Raw genomic sequence first — 24,283 nt, 5'->3', positions numbered from 1 at the left:
ACTCCAGCTCCAATAAAAGGTGAAAGTCTTTATTAATCCAAATTTAAAAATGGTAATCCAACGCACATAGTGAACAAGTGGATGAGAGCGATAGTGTCGGCTACGCGTTTCGATCCATAAGGATCTTACTCATGCCTTAGGAAAAACCGGATATAAAGGTCTAGATATACCTATCATAAGCCAATGACACAATTCTAATTGAACACGTGATAAATCCGGAAAGGTCCTAAACATATATAACAAAGACATATAACAATATGGTTAAATAGTACACAAATTGAATAAAAAACAATTAAAACATTAACAATAATGATATAATATTTTATTTCTTTTGTTCAAACCTGCGGGAACACGGGTGTTTAAATTATATATCCAAAAAGCCTCTCTAGTTAAAAGGCGTCTTTTCATATCCCCGCCACGATTATTTTGATATACTATTTCAATACCATGTACTCTAAGATTAGATACATCCCCACCATGCACTGTGCCAAAATGCTTAGACACCATAGAGATGTTTCTATTAGGGACATGTAATTTATTAACATGTCTCAAATGTTCGGTGACCCGTGTTTTTAATTTTCTCAAAGTACAGCCTACATAAGAAATTCCACAGACTAAACAGTCTATCTTATAGACCACATTTCTAGAATGGCAATTAATAAAACTTTTGATATTATATTTATTTGTATTCTCGGAGTTCTGAAACGTATTTCCCAAATGTGCGTGTGCACAAGTGCTACACGCAGCAGTGCCGCATCTAAAAAACCCCTTATAATCAAGCCAAGTACCAGATTTGTGGATCGCAGGTGGAGCACTAGGAGCGATGGAATCTCCTATGGTTTGGGCTCTTCTGGACACCACGCTAACGCCATCCTTAAGAATATGCATCAAATTTATGTACAAAAGTCGGGAGTTCCGATGGGTGCGAAATATTCCCCTTCCTTAGCGAACCTAACCATGGCATATTGGGAACAAAGGTTCATTTATTCGGTTAACAACCCTTTTATGGACCACATCTCCTGGTATGGCAGATACATCGATGACACCCTCATAATTTGGGGGGGCGATGTGTCTGCCATACCGGGATTTGTGGATTATATTAATGCCAACGATTTTGGAATTAAATTCACTTTTGTTTCTGATCCACACAAAATTTCTTTTTTGGATCTTGAGCTATCTGGGCATGTGAATGAAATTATTGCCAGCAAGACATATGCTAAACCAATCAGTGGTAATGCTATTCTCCACGCTACCAGCAGCCACCCAGCCCACACAATTAAAGCGATACCAACTGGTGAATTTACAAGATTAAAACGTAACTGCAGCAGAGAGATTGATATGAATAATGAGTTCGAGAGCCTAAGAAATAGATTGAGAGCTCGGAAATATCCACAGTGGTCACTAGATAGAGCTAATGCCATAGTTGATAGAAAAACGAGAGAAAATTTGTTGGTCTCTGATAGGATCAACAATACGCATGCCAGTAAATATGAGAATAAGCCATATGTTTCCTTAAAATTCAGTCCCCAATTTAAGTCTATTAGAGACATTATCAACAAAAGATTACCTATCTTATATGAGGATTCCACGCTGATGCATATTCTTAAGGATGGCGTTAGCGTGGTGTCCAGAAGAGCCCAAACCATAGGAGATTCCATCGCTCCTAGTGCTCCACCTGCGATCCACAAATCTGGTACTTGGCTTGATTATAAGGGGTTTTTTAGATGCGGCACTGCTGCGTGTAGCACTTGTGCACACGCACATTTGGGAAATACGTTTCAGAACTCCGAGAATACAAATAAATATAATATCAAAAGTTTTATTAATTGCCATTCTAGAAATGTGGTCTATAAGATAGACTGTTTAGTCTGTGGAATTTCTTATGTAGGCTGTACTTTGAGAAAATTAAAAACACGGGTCACCGAACATTTGAGAGATGTTAATAAATTACATGTCCCTAATAGAAACATCTCTATGGTGTCTAAGCATTTTGGCACAGTGCATGGTGGGGATGTATCTAATCTTAGAGTACATGGTATTGAAATAGTATATCAAAATAATCGTGGCGGGGATATGAAAAGACGCCTTTTAACTAGAGAGGCTTTTTGGATATATAATTTAAACACCCGTTTTCCCGCAGGTTTGAACAAAAGAAATGAAATATTATATCATTATTGTTAATGTTTTAATTGTTTTTTATTCAATTTGTGTACTATTTAACCATATTGTTATATGTCTTTGTTATATATGTTTAGGACCTTTCCGGATTTATCACGTGTTCAATTAGAATTGTGTCATTGGCTTATGATAGGTATATCTAGACCTTTATATCCGGTTTTTCCTAAGGCATGAGTAAGATCCTTATGGATCGAAACGCGTAGCCGACACTATCGCTCTCATCCACTTGTTCACTATGTGCGTTGGATTACCATTTTTAAATTTGGATTAATAAAGACTTTCACCTTTTATTGGAGCTGGAGTTTCCATTCATCTTTACTATTTGCATTCGCTTGGCGTCTCGGTCAGGACGGACTCTCGTGCTCTACATCTGGTGGTCTGGTCGGTGAGCTGGCTGCGGCTTTCAGCCGTTTTTTCTCTTTTGTTATATTTATCTTTCTGAAGATTGCTGCCAAAGCACATTCATTCCATTGAGTGAGCACAGACCACTTTCTAAACTTCTGACAATAAATCTCTATCTCATCCTGACCCTGACACAGAGCCAGCAAATTTTTCTCTGCCTGATCCACTGAATTAGGTTCATCGTACAGTAATCCGAGCGCCAGAAAAAACGCATCAATATTACATAATGCAGGATCTCCTGGCGCAAGGGAAAATGCCCAGTCTTGAGGGTCGCCACGTAATAAAGAAATAATGATCTTAACTTGTTGAACTGGGTCACCAGAGGAGCGAGGTTTCAACGCCAGAAACAGTTTGCAATTATTTTTGAAACTCAGAAATTTAGCTCTATCTCCAGAAAACAAATCAGGAATAGGAATTCTTGGTTCTAACATAGAATTCTGAGCCACAAAGTCTTGAATATTTTGTACTCTTGCAGTGAGAAGATCCACACATGAAGACAGACCTTTAATGTCCATCACCACACCTGTGTCCTGAACCACCCAAATGTCTAGGGGAAAAAAAAGGCAAAACACAGTGCAAAGAAAAAAAAATGGTCTCAGAACTTCTTTTTTCCCTCTATTGAGAAGCATAGTACTTTGGGCCTCCAGTACTGTTATGAATAGGTAATTCAGAACCACAATGGACCTTGAAGTTCAGAGCACACAAGTGACCTGACAAAAACCACAAAACATAGGACGAGCTCTGAGACGTGGGAACTCTGCTGACCGCAATCCCTAAACCTATCAAACCACACTAGAGGTAGCCGTGGATTGTGCCTAACACTCCCTATGCAACTCGGCACAGCCTGAGAAACTAGCTAGCCTGAAGATAGAAAAATAAGCCTACCTTGCCTCAGAGAAATTCCCCAAAGGAAAAGGCAGCCCCCCACATATAATGACTGTGAGTAAGATTTTTATGATGTTACATCGGCTCATCTTCTTCTCAGTCAGGTCTCTACGATATCAGATCCTCTCAGTGAAGATCTTCTATATAAGAGATTTTTCCTGATTTACCCATCAAAAATGGATATGGACAGAGACAAGATAGCGGAGAGGATATTACACCTCACCCTAGAGATCCTCTTCCGGCTTACTGGAGAGGTGAGAGATTCTGATGACGTCACATTACATCATTCTTATCTATGGGAATAACAGATGGACAGAACTGGAGAGGTGAGGACTCTGGCAATGTCTGTAGTGAGATTTATTAATGTGTCTCTCCATTACCAGGATTACACAGTAGTGAAGAAGACCTCTAGTGAGCGCTGTCAGGACCCTGTGTCTGAGGGATGGGGAAGACCCCTGAGCCCAATCACAGGGCCTCCACCTCACCCCCTGAAACATGAGGACATCAATGACCAGAAGATCCTAGAACTCACCTACAAGATGATTGAGTTGCTGACTGGAGAGGTGACACTGCTGGGAATGCTGGGACATTATACAGTAACACTATGAAGGGATCAGGGGGGTGACGGTATCATTGTATGTGTCAGGTTCCTATAAGGTGTCAGGATGTCGCCGTCTATTTCTCCATGGAGGAGTGGGAGTATTTAGAAGGACACAGAGATCTGTACAAGGACGTCATGATGGAGGTTCCCCAGCCCCTCACATCACCAGGTAATAGACAGGACTAAATACACACGGCCTATAATTATCTGTATATAAGAATGAATTCAATCCATGTATGTGTTTCCTCCAGTTCTATCCAGTAAGAGGACAACACCAGAGAGATGCCCCCGTCCTCTTCTTCCACAGGACTGTAAACAAGAACATCCCAATGTTCCTCAGGATCATCAGGTAGATGAAGAGAAAGTGTCATGAGATCTCCCCTATGATCTGTAGATGGCTGTGATGGTCTTGTGCTCAGTCTTGTTTTATCCCCCAGTATTATGTTTTATACTTGTGTAATGAGAACAGTGGAGATGGCAGGATTAGAGCTGACCATAAACACAAATGACAGTGAATCATGGTATGGTATGAATATATCCACCATTAACTACCATGCAAACAACAGGACTATAATAGCCTATCATCAACTACTACATAGAACACCACAAAAAAGATGATCATAAGGCAATGTTTATTATATCAAAAACAGAATTTTATTAGAGTACTACAAAATTTAAAACCATACTGCCAGATTTGGGGAGTGGAACAATATCCCCCACTATTTACCAATGTTGACGCGCAGCGCCAAGTGACAAGCAAATAAACCCCATATCAGATGTTTTGGTGGGAAACACTAATGACTATAATAAATATATCCATAAATAATGCCATATAGTACAGGTATGGCAGATCCACGATATTGTACACCCATATACCAGAATCTCCTGTATCACCCCACCAATACACAGCCTAAAACACTACCATTGTATTCAATTTTGCTGTTCCAAGTATTACTGGGCAAGCGGTCAGTGAACCGATATAATTACCTTTGGAAGGCTGGGATATGGACTACCCGGGCCCGCATGTCCGCCCCGACGCGCGTTTCGGACTCCTTTCTCAAGGCGCCTATAATATGCAGGTGTCCTGGTCCTTTTATAGTTCCGGTAAGCGGCAATTGCACCGCAAAACCGGAAGTGATGTTCACTGTCCCGGAAGTGACGCGCTCTGTTGCTCGGCGTCATAGCGTGGGTGGAGCCAGGGTGGGCCCCAACCATGCTAGAAGACGCCGAGAGCCAGCGGGCGTGACCGCAAGCAGGCAACATGCGTGTATAGGGACAGATGCATATATATAATATGTCTCCAAAACGGAGCACCAAAGTCACGGAGGCAATCACCAATAATTACATATCACCGGGCATAGATGTCATAAAACCGACATGAGTATATATGGCAATTTAGGCTGTGTATTGGTGGGGTGATACAGGAGATTCTGGTATATGGGTGTACACTATCGTGGATCTGCCATACCTGTACTATGTGGCATTATTTATGGATAGATTTATTATAGTCATTAGTGTTTCCCACCAAAACATCTGATATGGGGTTTATTTGCTTGTCACTTGGGGCTGCGCGTCAAAATTGGTAAATAGTGGGGGATATTGTTCCACTCCCCAAATCTGGCAGTATGGTTTTAAATTTTGTAGTACTCTAATAAAATTCTGTTTTTGATATAATAAACATTGCCTTATGATCATCTTTTCTGTGGTGTTCTAGGATTAGAGCTGATCATAGATGTGACTTCTCCATCTGTCTGTGACTTTTCCAATATTTGTTTCAGGGTGAAGATCTGATGTATATTAATACTACAGAGACATATGTGAGGGGTGATGAGTGGTGTAAAGAGGATATTCCCACATATGACTACCCAGGTGAGTAGTGACCACTAAATGCAGAGAAGTCACAGATTCGTTTCAGTCACCGGCTGTGGCTGTTTTATCGGTGGTGTAGTCCGGCCGTATCGCAATCGTGTGATCACCATTTTGCCTCTAGACCACAACATTCTCCTTCACCCCAAACTGCACAAATTACTTTTGACATTGAAAGGAGACGCTGTTATCTGTCCAGATCTGTAAACTACAAAGCCAAATGAGAGCGTACATAGAATGTGCTGACAAGTTAGAAAATCACTTGAAGAAAAATATTATGATGGGCCTGTAAGAAAAAGCGGAGGGTAATGATGCTGTTGGCTTCTTAGATCCCTGATATCTTATTGGATGAATCTCCCTTCTCTCCCTTCTGTGCTGCTGAATGTGATCATATGGTCCCTACAAGACCAGGTCCAGTCTTTCTGGACAAACTTCACTTTTAGGATCGACAACATTAAATGTGCAGTGAGGCCAAGTGTGAATTTCTGTACAATAACAGCAGAGTTTCCCTTTATCCTGACTTCAATTTCTTTTAAAAGCGACTAACTTCAAGGAGTATTGTGGTAAATTACATAAAAGACATTACACTTATGCCATGATATATCTGTAAGCTGTGCGTGGCTGATGGCTGTAATATACATTTATTCACGCCTGCAGGAGATGTGTTGGCTCGAGCCCTGGTTTCATGGATTCACTCCACGTCATAAATTACATTGTTTTTTGACCCTAAGAAATTCAGATTACTGCACAATCTGTAAACTGTTGTTTATTCTGTATTTGTAGGTTTCAGTTAATGAGATTCTCGTGCTCTGGGGCGGGGCTTTATGTGGTGCTCTGGAATGGGGTTGTGGGTGGGGCTTTGTGTTGCTCTGGGGCGGGGCTGAGGGTGAGACTGTGGTCAGGGCTTTATGTGGTGCGCTGATTACATATTCATCTGTATTGACTCCTGACAGGTCGCTGATCCCTCACTGACCTGCCCCCCCCATTTTTTCATAATGCATATAATAGTGTTGATATTATTGTTGATAATGCCTATAATATTGTAGCTATTGGGAGGCTTAGAAAAAAATAAAATAACATCCAGCAAAATGACACCTGCGGCGCCTGTCCAATAGCATCTATCTCTTACTTATAGATGCTACTGTGCAGGTGCCGCCATCGCCGGTGACATTTTGCTGGATGTAATTTTTTTCTAAGCCTCACTATAGCCACAATATTATAGGCACTATCAACACTATTATATGCATTATATAAAAATGGAGGGCAGGTCAGTGAGGGATCAGCGACAGGTCATAAGGCAATACAGATGAATATGTAATCAGCGCACCACATAAAGCCCCGCCCACAATCCCATCCTCAGCCCTGCCCACAGTCCCACCCTCAGCCCTGCCCCAGAGCAACACAAAGCCCCACCCACAGCCCCGCCCAAGAGCACCACATAAAGCCCCCCCCCAGAGCACTATAATCTCATTAACTGAATGATACAAATACAGATTAAACAACAACCACAAGACGGATTTCATCACCAGGCATCATTGTAATCAGTCTAACGGCATCAACCTGTCAGTATCTGTAGGTTACTGTGCACAATCCTGCTGACAGGTTCCCTTTAAGACATCTCTGCTCTGCACTACTATACACAGTTCTCTTTAAATGTGTAATATTTCTTCTTGAAACTCATCTGACAGAAAATATTGGAGCTTACGATAGTTTAGATTGTGAAGTCACCGAGCCCCGTCCTCTAATTACCCCAGAGAGTTTTCACCACTAGCTACTCATTTATTACTGATGGAGACTGTTCAGTTTGATCATTTTAGTAGATGTTATTGTCTATAGTCACAGTTTTTGATTACAGTAGTGGCCAAAATACTCTGATTTAACCTCTTCCAGCAGCCAGTTTTGTGTTCTTAATCAGGCCCCATTTTTACAATTTGTGGTGATAACTTTGGAATTATTCACAAAGGATAATAGAAAACAAATGGATCTTACAAACCATTTTTCAACTTCTCTAAATACCCTACATACTATTGTACACTACTCTCTGGGCACATGGCAGTGTTCAGAAGGGAAGGAGTGCCATTTAGCTGTTTGAATGCAGATCTAGCTGGAATAGTTTGCAGACACAATGTATTGAGATCACTGTTCGTGGTCAACTAGCAGCTCAAAAGATCTCCACCATTGAACATGCTTGGCCCTATCTTTTCTGCTTTCCATTAACACCATTACATGGATCTGGACTTACACTGGGACCCCTAGGCTTGGACCATGGTGTTACCTGCTATTCTGTGGTATTAGATGGCAAGAAACATGATCAGCTAGCTGGGTCAGAAGCAGAAAGACAGAATACAGAATCAGAAGACACAAAAGTAGTCTCTAAATGGGCCACAGTCACAGTAAACAAATACACAAGCCGCAAGCTGAGCACAGAGGACTGAACCAGAGGAGAACAACCCTGTTTCTGGCAGATTCCGGCCATGTGATTTGAGCTGTAGTAGGGTGTGGTACTACAGCACCCCAGAGTCCTGGTCATTGCAGTAATGTCGCTCTGCCGCTAAGGGGAGTGATGTTATGTCTGATTGCGCTATAGGAGTTCACCTGACCAGGTATGACAGCACACATTACACTTCACACTAGGGGGAGCAAAAGGCACTATGTATTAGGCCACTCCTCACACTGGTAAAACTAGGAGTCGGATAGGAAGTTAGAACAGAACGCAGCCTGGGAGAGCTCCAGGGAGGACCTGTCAGGGGTGGGTTCCTGACAGGGGCCTAGCAGAACGAATAGAAAGCAACGGAACCGCGCCTGCACTACCTTGCGGCAGTATCCTAAGAAAGGACACGAAGAGAAGGATATTGTGGAAAGTGAGAAACGAGATCAAGCACAAAGGAGAGCCAGTAGGAGTCGTGCCTCGAGAACGGCAACTTCCTACTGAGGCGCGTAGCCAGTGACCGGAACATCGAGGAAGTAACTGACTCTATGCCTTACTTGAAATATCGCAGGACAGTTAATTATAGGTTGGCTGTCTACCTTACATCACCTAAGCAGACATAGGGGGCAAGCGTGGAGAGGGGCGTCTCTAGGGTCCCAGAATATCTCCGAGCCTTCCCGTCAAACGGGTGCGTTCTATCCAGATAAACTTGGGGGATGGAGAGAGAGAGAAAGAGAATGAGAACAGAAGTTGTGACGACTATCCCGAATGCTCAGCAGGGAAGGACTACAACACACAGGCGCTAGTGGTAGGCACTGATTTCCACCTGCAAAGGGAACTCTGGATGTGCCTTCGGACTGGCCGGTCTCAGACAGCCCTGTTGACAGTGCTCCAGATTGCGGATCCCGAAGTCTACAGTAAAAGGTAAAGAGACTGCAACCCTGTGTCCTCGTTATTGACTGCACCTCACATCATCGCCACCTACGTTACTGGGAAGCCCTGGGGATGTACTTCACCTGTGGGAAGGTATACCATCTAGCTGCCATCACATCACCCCAGTGGACCCCAAGCAGCGTCGGTCGACCGGACCGAACACCACAGGTGGCGTCACGAAACCTTAGCCGACTTTCATCACCCTTTTTATTGGGCGCCCCTTAGCAGGGTCACGGACCAGGTCCAGCCACCGTGACAGCCCTAGAACTGAGACAGAGAGGACCGGTACCGAGTAACCCGCGGCCCTGTGTCTGGGGGCGCTCCAACTTGGCGTCACGAACAGGATCGTACTAAAGCCTGAAGAATCACGTCATGTGTGCCTTGGAACTGTGATTGAATTGTGCTTGAACTGTGATTTATTGCAAAGACTGTGCATTGCTAATTGCCATCAAGATTCCCGCCAAAATCGCTGCCATTATAGCGCCACGAGGAGCGCAGGAGAAGAAGAAAGGCGTGGAGTTGTGGGCGTGAATGAACTGAAAAGTGCAAAAAACCATGGCCGCCCAGTCTAAATATTTCTGTGTCTTGAGGACGTGTCTGTCAGCAGCTGAGGTCCGCCTCCTGACTCTTTATGGCGGGCGGAGACCGAAGAAACGAAACTATGACTCAGACGGAGCGGAACTGGAGAGCCGGGAAGGCTTACGGAAGAAGATGGCCCCGTCTAGATCCTTGTCACCGGTGGATTATACCAACATGCCGCTGTTGGAGCCGATCGAGCCCTGGGAGATGTCCACGGAACCTCCGCTACCTGCAGCATATCTGATGGCAGCCCCCGAGGAGCGGCGTGGCGCCGACAGAGCCCCTACTTGTGAGAAAGCTCGGTGTCCCGGCCGAACGGGGATCAGTGTTCCGTCGACTATTGACCTGACCGTCAACGCGGCTGTCAGAGCTCCGGAGTCCGCATCATTCGACCCGGAAACGCGTGAGTGGGATATGGGTCCCTTCCCCTGGGGTAATTATCGGAAGCATCTGATAGCCGAGTGTGCCAGAGACGTGGAGCGGGAGGCCCGCGGTGAGCTGCTGGATGGGTCCCTACCGAAATGGGAAGTGGTAATTGTTTACCAGCCCCAGGGAGGAAAAGGCTTCGTCCAAGAAATCGGATCGACGATAAGGGTCCACATCACCCGGGAGGTGGTGGAGGCTGGCCTGCGTGGCGACAGCAAAGGTCCCGTCCTGATGCCGGGGGAGGCGGTAAGCTACTGCCGATACCAAAAGGGCCACGGCTGGTGGGCTCGGGACATCCAGCGCTGTACCTCTGTACTGGTCACTGCCAAGTCCTTGGAGGAAGAACTCGCTGAAGCGGCGGCAGCCGCTGCTGCCGTCCCTCGGATCGTCCACTGGACTCCCATGATGCCGGAGATGGACTTTGATTTTAGTCTTCCCAGACCCCCGAGGCCTGCCTGCCCGGTCAGGCCCTGGCGGAGACCACCGGAGCAGGAATAAAACCTCGAAAACCTGACAAATGTATATAGTTAACTGTTTCCTGCTCTTTCCCTGCTTTAAACCCATTTAGGGTTAATCCTTAAAGGGATCCCTTTGTTGACCTGGGATCCCTATTGTTTTATTTTGCACAAGTTCATCACTGTTTAAAAGACTGCCGAATCATGGACGGTTAATGATTCACAAACTGTGTTGTATATAGTTTGCGCCTTCTTAAAGGTGCTCTCTACTGGTTCACAAGGAAAGAAGACTTTGCGAAGACACGATTCCAGATGACGACGTGGAAGTTTCTTGAGTCTTGCAGTTCCTTAGTGACCTGATAATTGTTTGAACTACCTCAGAAAAGACTGATCTCCCCTCTTAGAGGAAATGTTATTTGTTATAGTAAGATAGTGATAATGTTTCCATAGCAGATGCCATGTAGCTAGAAGAGCTAGAAAGTGAACCCATAGGGGTTAGTGAGTCTGAAAACCATAGAGAGATGGTTGATAGAAGGTTGCTGTGAACCTAGAAGAAGAAAGGCAGTAGGCCCGGACGAATAGCCAGGCGGTCCTGCATCTGTGTGAAGTTAGAAGGAATAAAGAAAACGTTAGACTTGTACTGTAATGTTTTATAGTAAGCCTTTAGTGGGTTCAGCTTATACGCCCTTAAAGGAGAAGTTAAATTATTGTTCAAAGATTTGCACTTAGTAGAATACCCGGCTGGGTAATAGGAATTGTTTATAGTCAGTAGAATAGAATGTTATTTAAAATATTTAAACATGTTTCTGTTTGTAACGTTCAAGTGACCTCACCTCCCATAAAGGGAAGCATTGTTATATTTACTTGTTTAAAGCATTCCAAAATTTTGTATGTCCTTTTCTAATAACTATTGTTGTTCTTCTTCTCCCAGTCCGGGAGTACTGGATTTAACTGGGGGGGGGAGGGACTTCAGCGCCCTAGAGTCCTGGTCGTTGCAGTAATGTCGCTCTGCCGCTAAGGGGAGTGATGTTATGTCTGATTGCACTAAAGGAGTTCACCTGACCAGGTATCACAGCACACCTTACACTTCATACTCCGGCCACTAGAGGGAGCAAAAGGCACTATGTATTAGGCCACTCCTCACACTGGTAAAACTAGGGGTCGGATAGGAAGTTAGAACAGAACGCAGCCTGGGAGAGCTCCAGGGAGGACCTGTCAGGGGTGGGTTCCTGACAGGGGCCTAGCAGAACGAATAGAAAGCAACGGAACCGCGCCTGCACTACCTTGCGGCGGTATCCCAAGAAAGGACACGAAGAGAAAGATATTGTGGAAAGTCAGAAACGAGATCAAGCACAAAGGAGAGCCAGTAGGAGTCGTGCCTCGAGAACGTCAACTTCCTACTGAGGCGCGTAGCCGGTGACCGGAACACCGAGGAAGTAACTGACTCTATGCCTTACTTCAAATACCGCAGGACAGTTAATTATAGGTTGGCTGTCTACCTTACATCACCTAAGCAGACATAGGGGGCAAGCGTGGAGAGGGGCGTCTCTAGGATCCCAGAAGAGCTCCGAGCCTTCCCGTCAAACGGGTGTGTCCTATCCAGATAAACTTGGGGGACGGAGAGAGAGAGAAAGAGAATGAGAACAGAAGTTGTGACGACTATCCCGAATGCTCAGCAGGGAAGGACTACAACACACAGGCGCTAGTGGTAGGCACTGATTTCCACCTGCAAAGGGAACTCTGGATGTGCCTTCGGACCGGCCGGTCTCAGACAGCCCTGTTGACAGTGCTCTGGATTGCGGATCCCGAAGTCTACAGTAAAAGGTAAAGAGACTGCAACCCTGTGTCCTCGTTATTGACTGCACCTCACATCATCGCCACCTACATTACTGGGAAGCCCTGGGGATATACTTCACCTGTGGGAAGGTATACCATCTAGCTGCCATCACATCACCCCAGTGGACCCCAAGCAGCATTGGTCGACCTGACCGAACACCACAGGTGGCGTCACGAAACCTTAGCCTACTTTCATCACCCCTTTTTATTGGGCGCCCCTTAGCAGGGTCACGGACCGGGTCCAGCCACCGTGACAGCCCTAGAACTGAGACAAAGAGGACCGGTACCGAGTAACCCGCGGCCCTGTGTCTGGGGGCGCTCCAGTACTTTCCAATTGGCTGAAGTAGGGAGAATATTACTCCAGCTGGACAGCAGGAACAGATTCCAGATGAGATTGGACACACCATATGCAGAAACCCTAATATGACTAAATGACAGAAAACCAGAATAGACGAAATCCCCATAAAGTTATTCCATTTTATAAATTAAATCACTGAAGGTTATAATCTATACATACAGTACAGACCAAAAGTTTGGACACACCTTCTCATTTAAAGATTTTTATGTATTTTCATGACTATAAAAATTGCACATTCACACTGAAGGCATCAAAACTATGAATTAACACGTGGAATTATATACAGTCCTTAACAAAAAAGTGTGAAACAGCTGAAATTATGTGTTATATTCTAGGTTCTTCAAAGTGGCCACCTTTTGCTTTGATGACTGCTTTGCACACTCTTGGCATTCTCTTGATGAGCTGCAAGAGGTAGTCACCGAGAATGGTCTACCAACAATCTTGAAGGAGTTCTCAGAGATGCTTAAAACTTGTTGGCCCTTTTGCCCTCCTTCTGCGGTCCAGCTCACCCCAAACCATCTCGATTGGGTTCAGGTCTGGTGACTGTGGAGGCCAGGTCATCTGGCGTAGCACCCCATCACTCTCCTTCTTGGTCAAATAGCCCTTACACAGCCTGGAGGTGTGTTTGGGGTCATTGTCCTGTTGGAAAAATAAATGATGGTCCAACTAAACGCAAACCGGATGGAATAGCATGCCGCTGCAAGATGCTTTGGTAGCCATGCTGGTTCAGTGTGCCTTCAATTATGAATAAATCCCCAACAGTGTCACCAGCAAAGCACCCCCACACCATCACACCTCCTCCTCCATGCTTCACGGTGGGATCCAGTCATATAGAGTCCATCCGTTCACCTTTTCTGCGTCTCACAAAGACACTGTGGTTGGAACCAAAGATCTCAAATTTGGACTCCTCAGACCAAAGCACAGATTTCCACTGGTCTAATGTCCATTCCTTGTGTTCTTTGGCCCAAACAAGTCTCTTCTGCTTGTTGCCTGTCCTTAGCAGTGGTTTCCTAGCAGCTATTTTCCATGAAGGCCTGCTGCACAAAGTCTCCTCTTAACAGTTGTTGTAGAGATAAGTCTGCTGCTAGAGCTCTGTGTGGCTTTGACCTGGTCTCTAGTCTGAGCTGCTGTTAACCTGCGATTTCTGAGGCTAGTGACTTGGATAAACTTATCCTCAGAAGCAGAGGTGACTCTTGGTCTTCCTTTCCTGGGGCAGTCCTCATGTGAGCCAGTTTCTTTGTAGCGCTTGATGGTTTTTGCCACAGCACTTGGGGACACTTTCAAAGTTTTCCCAATTTTTAGGACTGACTGACCTTCATTTCTTAAAGTAATGATGTCCACTTTTTCTTTACTTAGCTGCTTTTTTCTTGCCATAATACAAATTCTAACAGTCTATTCAGTAGGATTATCAGCTGTGTATCTGCACAACACAACTGATGGTCCCAACCCCATTTATAAGGCAAGAAATCCCACTTATTAAACTTGACAGGGCACACCTGTGAAGTGAAAACCATTCCCGGCGACTACCTCTTGAAGCTCATCAAGAGAATGCCAAGAGTGTGCAAAGCAGTCATCAAAGCAAAAGGTAGCTACTTTGAAGAACCTAGAATATAAGACATAATTTCAGTTGGCCATATTGACAGAAAAATAAAAAAGTTATGGCTCTGGGAAGGAGGGGAGCGAAAAACGAACATGGAAAATCCCAAGGTCATGAAGGAGTTAAGATTAGGGATGAATGGAGTAGCCAAAACTGAAGCCTCCCATCTGGGAAATGCTACATCAAGAGGCAAAGCCCCTTGGACATTGGTGTGCGCCAATTCACGAGCACTAAGGACAGCGCTAGAACTGGGCATTGTTCCCTGAGTTGGAGACATTTCTCCAGAAGTGCTATTTGTCCTTCTTTTTGTACTAGTCCTTGTGTATGAGGATGGACCAGAATCACTGCTCATTTCTGAGCTATCACCGTCACTGCTACTAAAGCCCTCGAAATCCACATCGCCATCTGGCACTGCACTTTCTTAGCTGTCAGAACATAAAAGTGCATAAGCCTCCTCTGCACTATAATACTGACGGGCCATTTCACTCGTTTTTATTTTATTTTTTCCGGAAATAGAAAACTGACGTGACGTGACTGAGGTGACCAAAATAGTGGTGAGACAATTGAGAAAATCCTTATTCTTTAGCCTAACCCTAACTTTAGAATAAACCCTAACTCTAACTTTAGCCTAACAGTATTCCTAACTTTTTAGCTTAACAGTAACCCTAACTTTAGCCCCAACGCTAACCCTAACTATGACACTAACCCTAACCTGCCTTATCTGTTTATTGTTCTTTTACTTTATAGCAAAATCACTGACTGACACAGCTGTTGCCAGCAGCACTTGTAACACTGTTTCTCCTCTAATCTCTCACTGATAAGAGATCTGAGGATAAACAGCATTTTTATGAGGCAGATTGCCTGGGAAGGTTCGTTGCTACAACAATCTTTCCTAGTGATTTGTCTCATTGGCTGGTGTGATGCTGACGTCATCAGGTCCTGAACCAATCAGGTCTCGATTAGGGTAGGGGTCACAGGAAGTGTTGTGCGCCAGAATCTCCTTGTTATAAGGTACATGGGGGTCCCAATGAGCACAAAACCGTAGGCAAATGTCGGCGCTGCACAAATCCGGGGAATGAATGGAATGCAAAATTCCCAGGCTCGAGTTCATATGAGGACATCCAGCAGAGGGTGCATCACCGCGACTCGAGGTAACTACAGTACATTCCCCTGCATTCCATTCATTCCCTGGATTTTTACAGCCACGAGCACAGCTGCATTAGCAGAGCTCCTGGGTGTAAAATGATTTAACCCCTTCAGATGGATTTACATCGTGGGACGTGACTGAACGACGGAAGGTATGGGATATTGTTGATTTTTTTTTTATTTTTCCTTTTTTACAGAACGAGGGTCTTCAGGTGGATTAAGAGTATAATAAAATATTAAAACACCCTGTGTCTTTATTTCATTAAAATACTTTTTAATAATGTGTGTGTTATATTAACCATTTCGTACTATTGGATTAATAATGGATAGGTGTCATAATTGACGCCTCTCCATTATTAATCTGGCTTAATGTCACCTTACAATAGCAAGGTGACATTAACCCTTCATTACTCCATATCCCACCACTACACGGGAGTGGGAAGAGAGTGGCCAAGTGCCAGAATAGGCGCATCTTCCAGATGTGCCTTTTCTGGGGTGGCTGGGGGCAGATGTTTTTAGCCAGGAAGGGGGGCAATAACCATGGTCCCGCTCTAGGCTATTAATATCTGCCCTCAGTCACTGGCTTTCCCACTCTGGCGGAGAAAATTGCGCGGGAGGCCACGCCAATTTTTTCCGCGATTTAACCCTTTAATTTAATAGCTAGAGCGCCCAAATTTTGCACATACACACTACTAACATTAGTAGTGTGGAATATGTAAAAAAAAAAAGATATGAGATGGTTTACTGTATGTAAACCATGTCTCATATCCTGTCGGGTTTGTGAAGGAGATAGGCAAAGCCGGCAATTGAATTACCGGCTTTTCTGTTATCTCGCGCTCAATTAAATATAAATACAGTGTATGTGTGTGTGTGTGTGTGTGTGTGTGTGTGTGTATGTATATATATATATATATATATATATATATATATATATATATATATATATATAGACTGTATATATGTTTTAACGAACATTTGAGCCCATAAATCCATTAGGTGTCGGTTTTGCAAGCCTGCGAGAAAATCTCGCAGTACGGATGCCATACGGATTACATACGGAGGATGACATGCGTAAAATACGCTGTCACACCCTGCCTACGGATGACATACGGATCACTATTTTGGGAACATTTCTGCGTATTACGGCCGTAAAAAAACGGACCGTATTTTCATACGCTGAGCGTGACGCCGGCCTTATTATTACTTTTGTCAGATTCAAGTTATTTCTGTGACCATTGTGGGTTTTTCTGTCATTAAACGAGGGGTAACAACAATTTAGACTACGTCTATAGGAGGAATTAATTATTTTTACTCCACAGCCACTTTCTAAAAATTAACACGCAGTGGATGTTAGAGAGTGAAAATTACACATTTGCCATTTTATTACCCAGGACATAGTGCCCAGATTGTGCTCCAGGAGACACACACCTCAAATTAAGTGGATTCTTCTCACTATAATTTTGCTTAATACAAGGATACTAAATGTTGTTTGAGCACTCACTGCAAGACTCCGAAGTGATAGCGGATTTTTCTGGATTGGTTTATAGAAACGCTGTTGCTTTTCAACAGTCTTTGAGCCACTAATAGTGTGGGAACCTCTTTTTCCATTGACAGATGATGGGCCTGAGTGGGGATTTGTTTTCTTGAGATAAGAATTGGTATTATTTTCGCCTATATAACATTGATTGATTTCTTTTTATTTGATATTTGGGAGTCAGAATGAACAAACAGATGAACACCTCACACTACTGGTTCATCCAACAAGGTTTTCTATTAGACTGTGGACTGTCATTGTCTTGGTAAATAATTAATTTAAATATTTTTTACATAGATTGCCATTTCTTTGGACAGTTTAAGTAGAAATGTTAAATAATATAAAACTCAAGGACATTTTATTAAAAGAATGTTTATCTTAGCAGATGACTGTACCAGGAGATCAGAGGGACAGCTGACATCTTCAATTTTTAAATCTGATCATCTTGAGATCTTACAAGATACAACTGAAGTGATTGCTGTTACTCCAGATATATCATCATCCATTCACAGCAAAGATCTATCATCTGATCCTATGAAGCAGGTCCCATCTTCTGATTCATTACTGACTACTAAGGAAAATCAAAGTCACAAAACAGGCATTAAAAAACAAACTGCTCCTAAAGCAAAGAAGTCATTTTCATGTTCAGAATGTGGGAAATGTTTTAACCATAAATCAGATTTGGTTAATCACCATAGAACTCACACAGGGGAGAAGCCTTTTTCCTGTTTAGAATGTGGGAAATGTTTTGCACGTAAATCAATGCTTGTTACTCACCATAGAACTCACACAGGGGAAAAGCCTTTTTCATGTTCAGAATGTGGGAAATGTTTTAGCCAGAGATCAGATTTGGTTCATCACCATAGAACTCACACAGGGGAGAAGCCTTTTTCCTGTTTAGAATGTGGGAAATGTTTTAACAAGAAATCACATTTTGTTACACACCAAAGAACTCACACAGGGGAGAAGCCTTTTTCTTGTTCAGATTGTGGGAAATCTTTTAATCAGAAAGGGCATCTTGATGAACACCGAAGAATCCATACAGGAGAGAAGCTTTTTTCATGTTCAAAATGTGGGAAATGTTTTACTCAGAAATCACGTCTTGTTACACATGAGAGAACTCATACAGCAGAGAAGCCATTTTCATGTTCAGAATGTGGGAAATGTTTTACACGTAAATCATTGCTTGTTACACACCATAGAACTCACACAGGGGAGAAGCCTTTTTCATGTTCAGAATGTGGGAAATGTTTTAGCCAGAGATCAGATTTGGTTCATCACTATAGAACTCACACGGGGGAGAAGCCTTTTTCCTGTTTAGAATGTGGGAAATGTTTTAACAAGAAATCACATTTTGTTACACACCAAAGAACTCACACAGGGGAGAAGCCTTTTTCTTGTTCAGAATGTCGGAAATCTTTTAACCAGAAAGGGAATCTTGATGAACACCGAAAAATCCACACAGGAGAGAAGCCATTTTCATTTTCAGAATGTGGGAATTGTTTTAAATGGAAAATAAATCTTGATAGCCATCAATGATCCCACACAAGAGAGAAGCCTTTTTCCTGTTCAGAATGTGGGAAATGTTTTAAGGAAAAATCAGATTTGGTTAATCACCATAGAACTCACGAAGAGAAGAAGCTTTTTTCCTGCTGAGAATGTGGGAAATGTTTTATCCAGAAATCAGATTTGGCTAGGCACCATAGAACTCACACAGCAGAAGAGACATTTTCTTGTTCAGAATGTGGGAAATGTTTTAAATGGAAAATAAATCTTGATAGCCATCAAAGAACCCACACAGGGGAGAAGCCTTTTTCCTGTTCAAAATGTGGTAAATGGTTTAACCAGAAATGGTATCTTGTTAATCACCAGAGAACTCACACAGGGGAGAAGCTTTTTTCCTGTTCAGAATGTGGGAAACGTTTTATCCATAAATCACTTTTGGTTAGTCATCAGAGAACCCACACAGGGGAGAAGCCTTTTTCCTGTTCAGAATGTGGGAAATGTTTTAAATGGAAAGTGCTTCTTGTTAGACATCAGAGCAGTCACACAGAGGAGAAGCCTTTTTCATTTTCTTAATGTGGGAAATATTTTACTTGCAAATCAACTGTTAATAAACATCAGAGACGTCACATAGGGGAGAAGCCTTTTTTATGTTCATAATGTTGGAATAGTTTTAACCAAAATTGAATCTTCTTAAATTTGTTTGAGTGCTTTTATTTTAATGAGGCCAAACATGAGGAATTAGTTCACTGAGAAAAAAAAAATCTAATAAGATATAATTATATATAAAATGATCCATTGATTATAAAATTGACAAAAGGATAAAACTAAACTTTATTAATTCCAAATGTAAAACTATACCCATAATTCACCCCCTGAAGGTTAGTCAGTAGGTGACTAATAGGAATAACATGTACCCCACAGTTCAGTATATAGGGTGAGGTGATGTATACACTCACTCTCCATGTCTACGGGTTTCATCGTCCTCGCCAAAGGCGATTTATCAGGAGACTATTTAATATTGACCTATATTCAAGCGAAACTAGACAAAAAAAAAACTAAAATCATGTATCATGTTATCTGAAACAAAAAACTAGCCACATATTGGCAGATCCCAGACCTCAAACTATATACTTTGTAAGCCACTCCAGTGTCAGGAATAGATAGTAGGTGAAAATACAGTATAATTCTTGTGTTTTTCCTCCTATAGGGACTGCCCTAGTTTGGTATTGTAACAGATGTTAATTAGTAGTGCAGACAAATTGTCCTAGACTAAACTCCGCTTTCAGGCGGCCCAATATATACCACTCAGGGAAAACTTACCTGCTCCAAAGATCAATAGCAGCTTGTAATGAATGGCCATGCTGCGGTCTGTCAAGGAATAATAATAGTAATCTTTATTTTTATATAGCGCTGACATATTCTGCAGCGCTTTACAGTTTGCACACATTCTCATCGCTGTCCCCGATGGCTCACAATCTAACTTCCCTATCAGTGTGACTTTGGAATGTGGGAGGAACCCACGCAATCACAGGGAGAACATACAAACTCCTTTCAGATATTGTCTTTGGTGGGATTTGAACCCAGGACTCCAGCACTGCAAGGCTGCAGTGCTAACCACTGAGCCATCGTGCTGCCCCAATATCGTTATAAAGACTAGGGATGTGTGCAATCATAATGTCTGGAAGATTTGTGCCATTATTTAGTATGAATATGGAAATTATCCGTGAAAGTTGTGTTCCCTGAGCGGTATATACTGTATTTTCACATACTATCTATTCCTGACACTGGAGTGGCTTATAAACTTACAAAGTATATAGTTTGAAGTCTGGGCTCTGCCAATATGTGGCTAGTTTGAGTGAGTGTGTATACGTCACCTCATGCTATATACTGAACTGTGACAGTCCCGGCAATTACTCCGGCAGCTGTGCTCTGCTTGTGACGTCCCTTCCATGTGCTGATTACAAGCATTAAGCAGCTGCTGGCATCGGAGCAGAATGCTGTGAGGGAGCGCTGGGTAGGTAATGGTAATGTTTTTTTATTTTAATGTTTTCTGATTGGGGCCATGCATACCAGGAGGGGTAGGGGGCAGTTATAAGGATTGGGCCATGCATACCAGGACCGGGATGGGGGGCCAGTCATACCAGAATAGGGATGAGGCCCTACATACTAGGATGAGATGGGGGCCCTGCATACTAGTATAGGGATGATAGCGATCATTCCTGCCAGGATAGGGATGAGGGATCCATGCATACCAGGATAGGGATGAGGAGGTCATACATACCAGGGTAGGGATGATGGGGCCATGTGTATCAGGATGGGGGGTGAAGGGACCACATATACCAGGATAGGGGATATTAAGAGTTTTCCACATTTTTTGCTTCAACTTTTTTTCTAATTTCCTTTTCTAAAACCTAGGTTGCAACCAAAAAGTTCAATTTTGGTCTCATCGCTCCAAATTACCTTGTTCCAGAAGTTTTGAGGCTTGTGTCTGTGCTGTTTTGTGTATTGTAGGTGAGATACTTTGTGGCAGTAATGGCTTTCTTCTGACGACTTAACCATGCAGCCCATTTTTCTTCAAGTGCCTCCTTATTGTGCATCTTGAAACCGCTACACCGCTAGTTTTCAGAGAGTCCTGTATTTCAGCTGATGTTATTTGTGAGTTTTTCTTTGCATCCCAAAGAATGTTCCTGGCAGTTGTGGATGACATTTTTGTTGGTCTACCTGACCGTGGTTTTGTTTTTGCAGAGCCCCTGGTTTTCCATTTGTAAATCAGTTTGAACACTGCTGACTGACATTATCAATTCATTGGATATCTTTTTGTATCCCTTTCCTGTTTTGTACAATTCAACTACCTCTTCCCGTAGATTCTTTGACAATTTGTTTGCTTTCCCCATGATTCACAATCCAGAAAAGTCAGTGGCTGGATGAAAGATGCAAGAGTCTGTCTGAATCCCAGAAACACACTCAGCTTTTATGCACACACACTGATTACAAGCAAACAGGTCACAGGTGAGGATGTCGCCTTTAGTAGCCATTCACACCCATTTGTGTCAACCTCTGGGCATGTTATCAGGCCACAATCAGCAGGGTATGTGAACTTTTGATCAGGGTCATTTGATGTTTTGGGTTGTTATTATTTAAAAAGAGAAAACACAGTTTGACAATAAATGGCTTCACCCAACCACTAGCCATTAGTGGAGAAAAAGTTTTGGCGTTATCATTCATATTCTCTAAAAAAAAAAAAAAAAGGCCAAGAAAGCAAACATTTTTCAGGGGTATGTAAACCTTTGAGGACAAGTGTATTTATTGAGTATAAGATAAATACATATATATATATGTAAACGAATTGTAGATATATCACTTGATAAGTTTATAAGGTCAATAGATACTGTGCACTTATAAATGAATAGCTTATATAATGAGAGGACACAGAGCAAAGGGTATATATAGTAAGAAAATAAAGCGCTAACAGTGCATTATATCTCCTATTTTTATTCCAGGAATGTAAAGTGCAGCAAGTGCTTTATGGAATATTCCAGGAATATAGTAAAGCCCATATAGTGTAAAGGAGTAAACATCCTAACAAGAGATGGAGATTACAAATCCTATAGATGACATGCCAGTAGTATACAGATAAAGATGAAATATTTACCACTATTTCCTCCTATGTGCGTTTCGCCGTGTCAGCTTCCTCAGAGGGTATGGATAAGTATTTCCAACAAACCAAAGTCCTGCACTAATCCAGGCAAGGATAGTAACTATGGGATAAAGTGGGAGTGTTTCTAAAGGAATTGGGGCTGTTCCCCAGTCACATCTATGGAACACATGAATGAGTCTGCTGATGTAAGTCAATCACATTGGTGGTTATTGTTTATACCATCCTATTCAGGTTCATGTTATTGGCGTGATACATAAGAGTGGTTGGGACATACCCCTGGTGGCTTATTGGTGTAAACCGAGCGACCTGGGGCAAATGTCAATCAGAGCTCCCAGGGAGTGAGAGTACCCCACATTGGTAAATTCATCTGTGACGCCCCCGGGTGGTGTGTCATGTGCAGGATCCAGGAAACAGCGTCACATGCCATCCTGAGTGCCTCCGAGCACCTCCGATTGGATGGCGTTACCGAAGGGGAGTGACCGTAATGACGCTGGATGGACTCATGGAGACAGGACGGGCCCACACCACCCGAGCGTTCAGCATCCCCAGTGAAGCAGGAGGTTCAGGATGAAAACCTGTTGGTAAGACCAAGATGAATAATGCTGCATAGAACCATCTGGTAGCGATCAGTCAGGTAAAGTGATAGTGACGGGTGTCAGGAAACAAAACAATGCATGTGAAAAGTGCCAAATGTGATACCACCAAGTGATCAGAGAGAGTGCAACAGATAAGAAATGCATAATAAAAAGTGATATGCTGAAGTTATAAAGATTAGTGATGAGCGATGAGTGCTTGAGTTTTCCCGAGCACGCTCGGGTGACCTCCGAGAATTTATGACTGCTCGGAGATTTCGTTTTCATCGTGGCAGCTCAATAATTTACAGCTAGTAGCCAGGCTGAGTACATGTGGGAGTTGCCTGGTTGCTAGGGAATCCCCACATGTAATCAAGCAGGCTAGTAGCGGTAAATCATTTAGCTGCTGCAATGGAAACTAAATCTCCGAGCAGTCATAAATACTTGGAGATCACCCGTGCGTGCTCTGGAAAACCCGAGCAACAAGTATACTCGCTCAGCACTAGTAAAGATAAAAGCAGCTTAAAAAACAGTGATGGATAATAAAATATAAGGAAAAGTGTTTGTTGGGAAGTGTATACACTCATAAAAATGTTTTCTTTAAAATATAGAAATATAAATAAATCAGTATTAGGATGTGTAAAACAGAAATATGTTATTTGATTAAGAAAATGTAATGAACAATTAATTTAGTGAATAATCATGAATTAAATTGTTATTAAAAAATATAATGAAATCTACTCCTCGGTATATATGGGCTTATATTACAATCCCTTATAACCAACTGGAAAGATAAAAACTAAGGAAAAAGGGCAGAACAAAAAAACAAGCACCAAACTAACAACCCATAATGTAAAGTCAGAAAAAATACAGAAAAAATATAAGTTTATATTCAAACTGCAATATTAGTCACATTTGATCTGTGTCTCTCCCAGAAAAAAAGTCATCATAGTGTCATTCCCTGTAATAAACGTATAGAGGAGGAAATGAATTCAGAGAGACCGTCCATTGTTAGAATAGTGAGTAGACGCAGAGGGCATCCAATGTTCTGACTATCCGCATATCTAGAGGATTTCACCATAGGAGAGAAAAGTGCAGGTAGGCCATCTTGTGGCCATTGTATTATGAGGAAACCTTTAAAAAAAAGGGAAATAAAAAAACAAGTAAGACACGTTGAAATCAGATAAAACCGTTTTATTTTAAAAAGAGTAGAGAACAAATTCTACCAAACACCTTATAGGAATGGGGAGAAACTGAGAAGTTAATTTACACCATTTGGTCATAAGGTATCTCATTGCCAGATCCAATTAGTTTCTGATTGTG

General features: G+C 42.6%; 2 protein-coding genes across 2 annotated transcripts in view; both read left to right on the top strand.

Annotated features, from left to right (window-relative positions):
- Positions 1 to 18,887, top strand: part of LOC138663564 (gastrula zinc finger protein XlCGF57.1-like) — a 55,701-nt gene extending 36,814 nt beyond the window's left edge. Inside the window, exons 2-7 of the mRNA XM_069749810.1 lie at positions 3,566 to 3,719; positions 3,849 to 4,028; positions 4,112 to 4,235; positions 4,318 to 4,415; positions 5,845 to 5,935; positions 17,610 to 18,887. Coding sequence (XP_069605911.1) covers positions 3,642 to 3,719; positions 3,849 to 4,028; positions 4,112 to 4,235; positions 4,318 to 4,415; positions 5,845 to 5,935; positions 17,610 to 18,763 — 1,725 coding nt within the window. The 5' untranslated portion in view covers positions 3,566 to 3,641 and the 3' untranslated portion in view covers positions 18,764 to 18,887. The remainder of the gene's footprint in view (positions 1 to 3,565; positions 3,720 to 3,848; positions 4,029 to 4,111; positions 4,236 to 4,317; positions 4,416 to 5,844; positions 5,936 to 17,609) is intronic.
- LOC138666490 (gastrula zinc finger protein XlCGF17.1-like) lies at positions 18,881 to 19,303 on the top strand (the record flags this gene model as incomplete). Its single annotated transcript, XM_069754706.1, has 1 exon — positions 18,881 to 19,303. A coding segment is annotated over one exon (423 nt), but the record flags the coding sequence as incomplete, so codon positions are not given.
- Between the last annotated feature and the right edge of the window lie 4,980 nt (positions 19,304 to 24,283).

Source organism: Ranitomeya imitator, chromosome 2 (assembly GCF_032444005.1).
Source record: "Ranitomeya imitator isolate aRanImi1 chromosome 2, aRanImi1.pri, whole genome shotgun sequence".
Taxonomy (NCBI): domain Eukaryota; kingdom Metazoa; phylum Chordata; class Amphibia; order Anura; family Dendrobatidae; genus Ranitomeya; species Ranitomeya imitator.
Note: the sequence above shows the minus strand (reverse complement) of the source record. Positions and strands in the feature narration are given on the sequence as shown.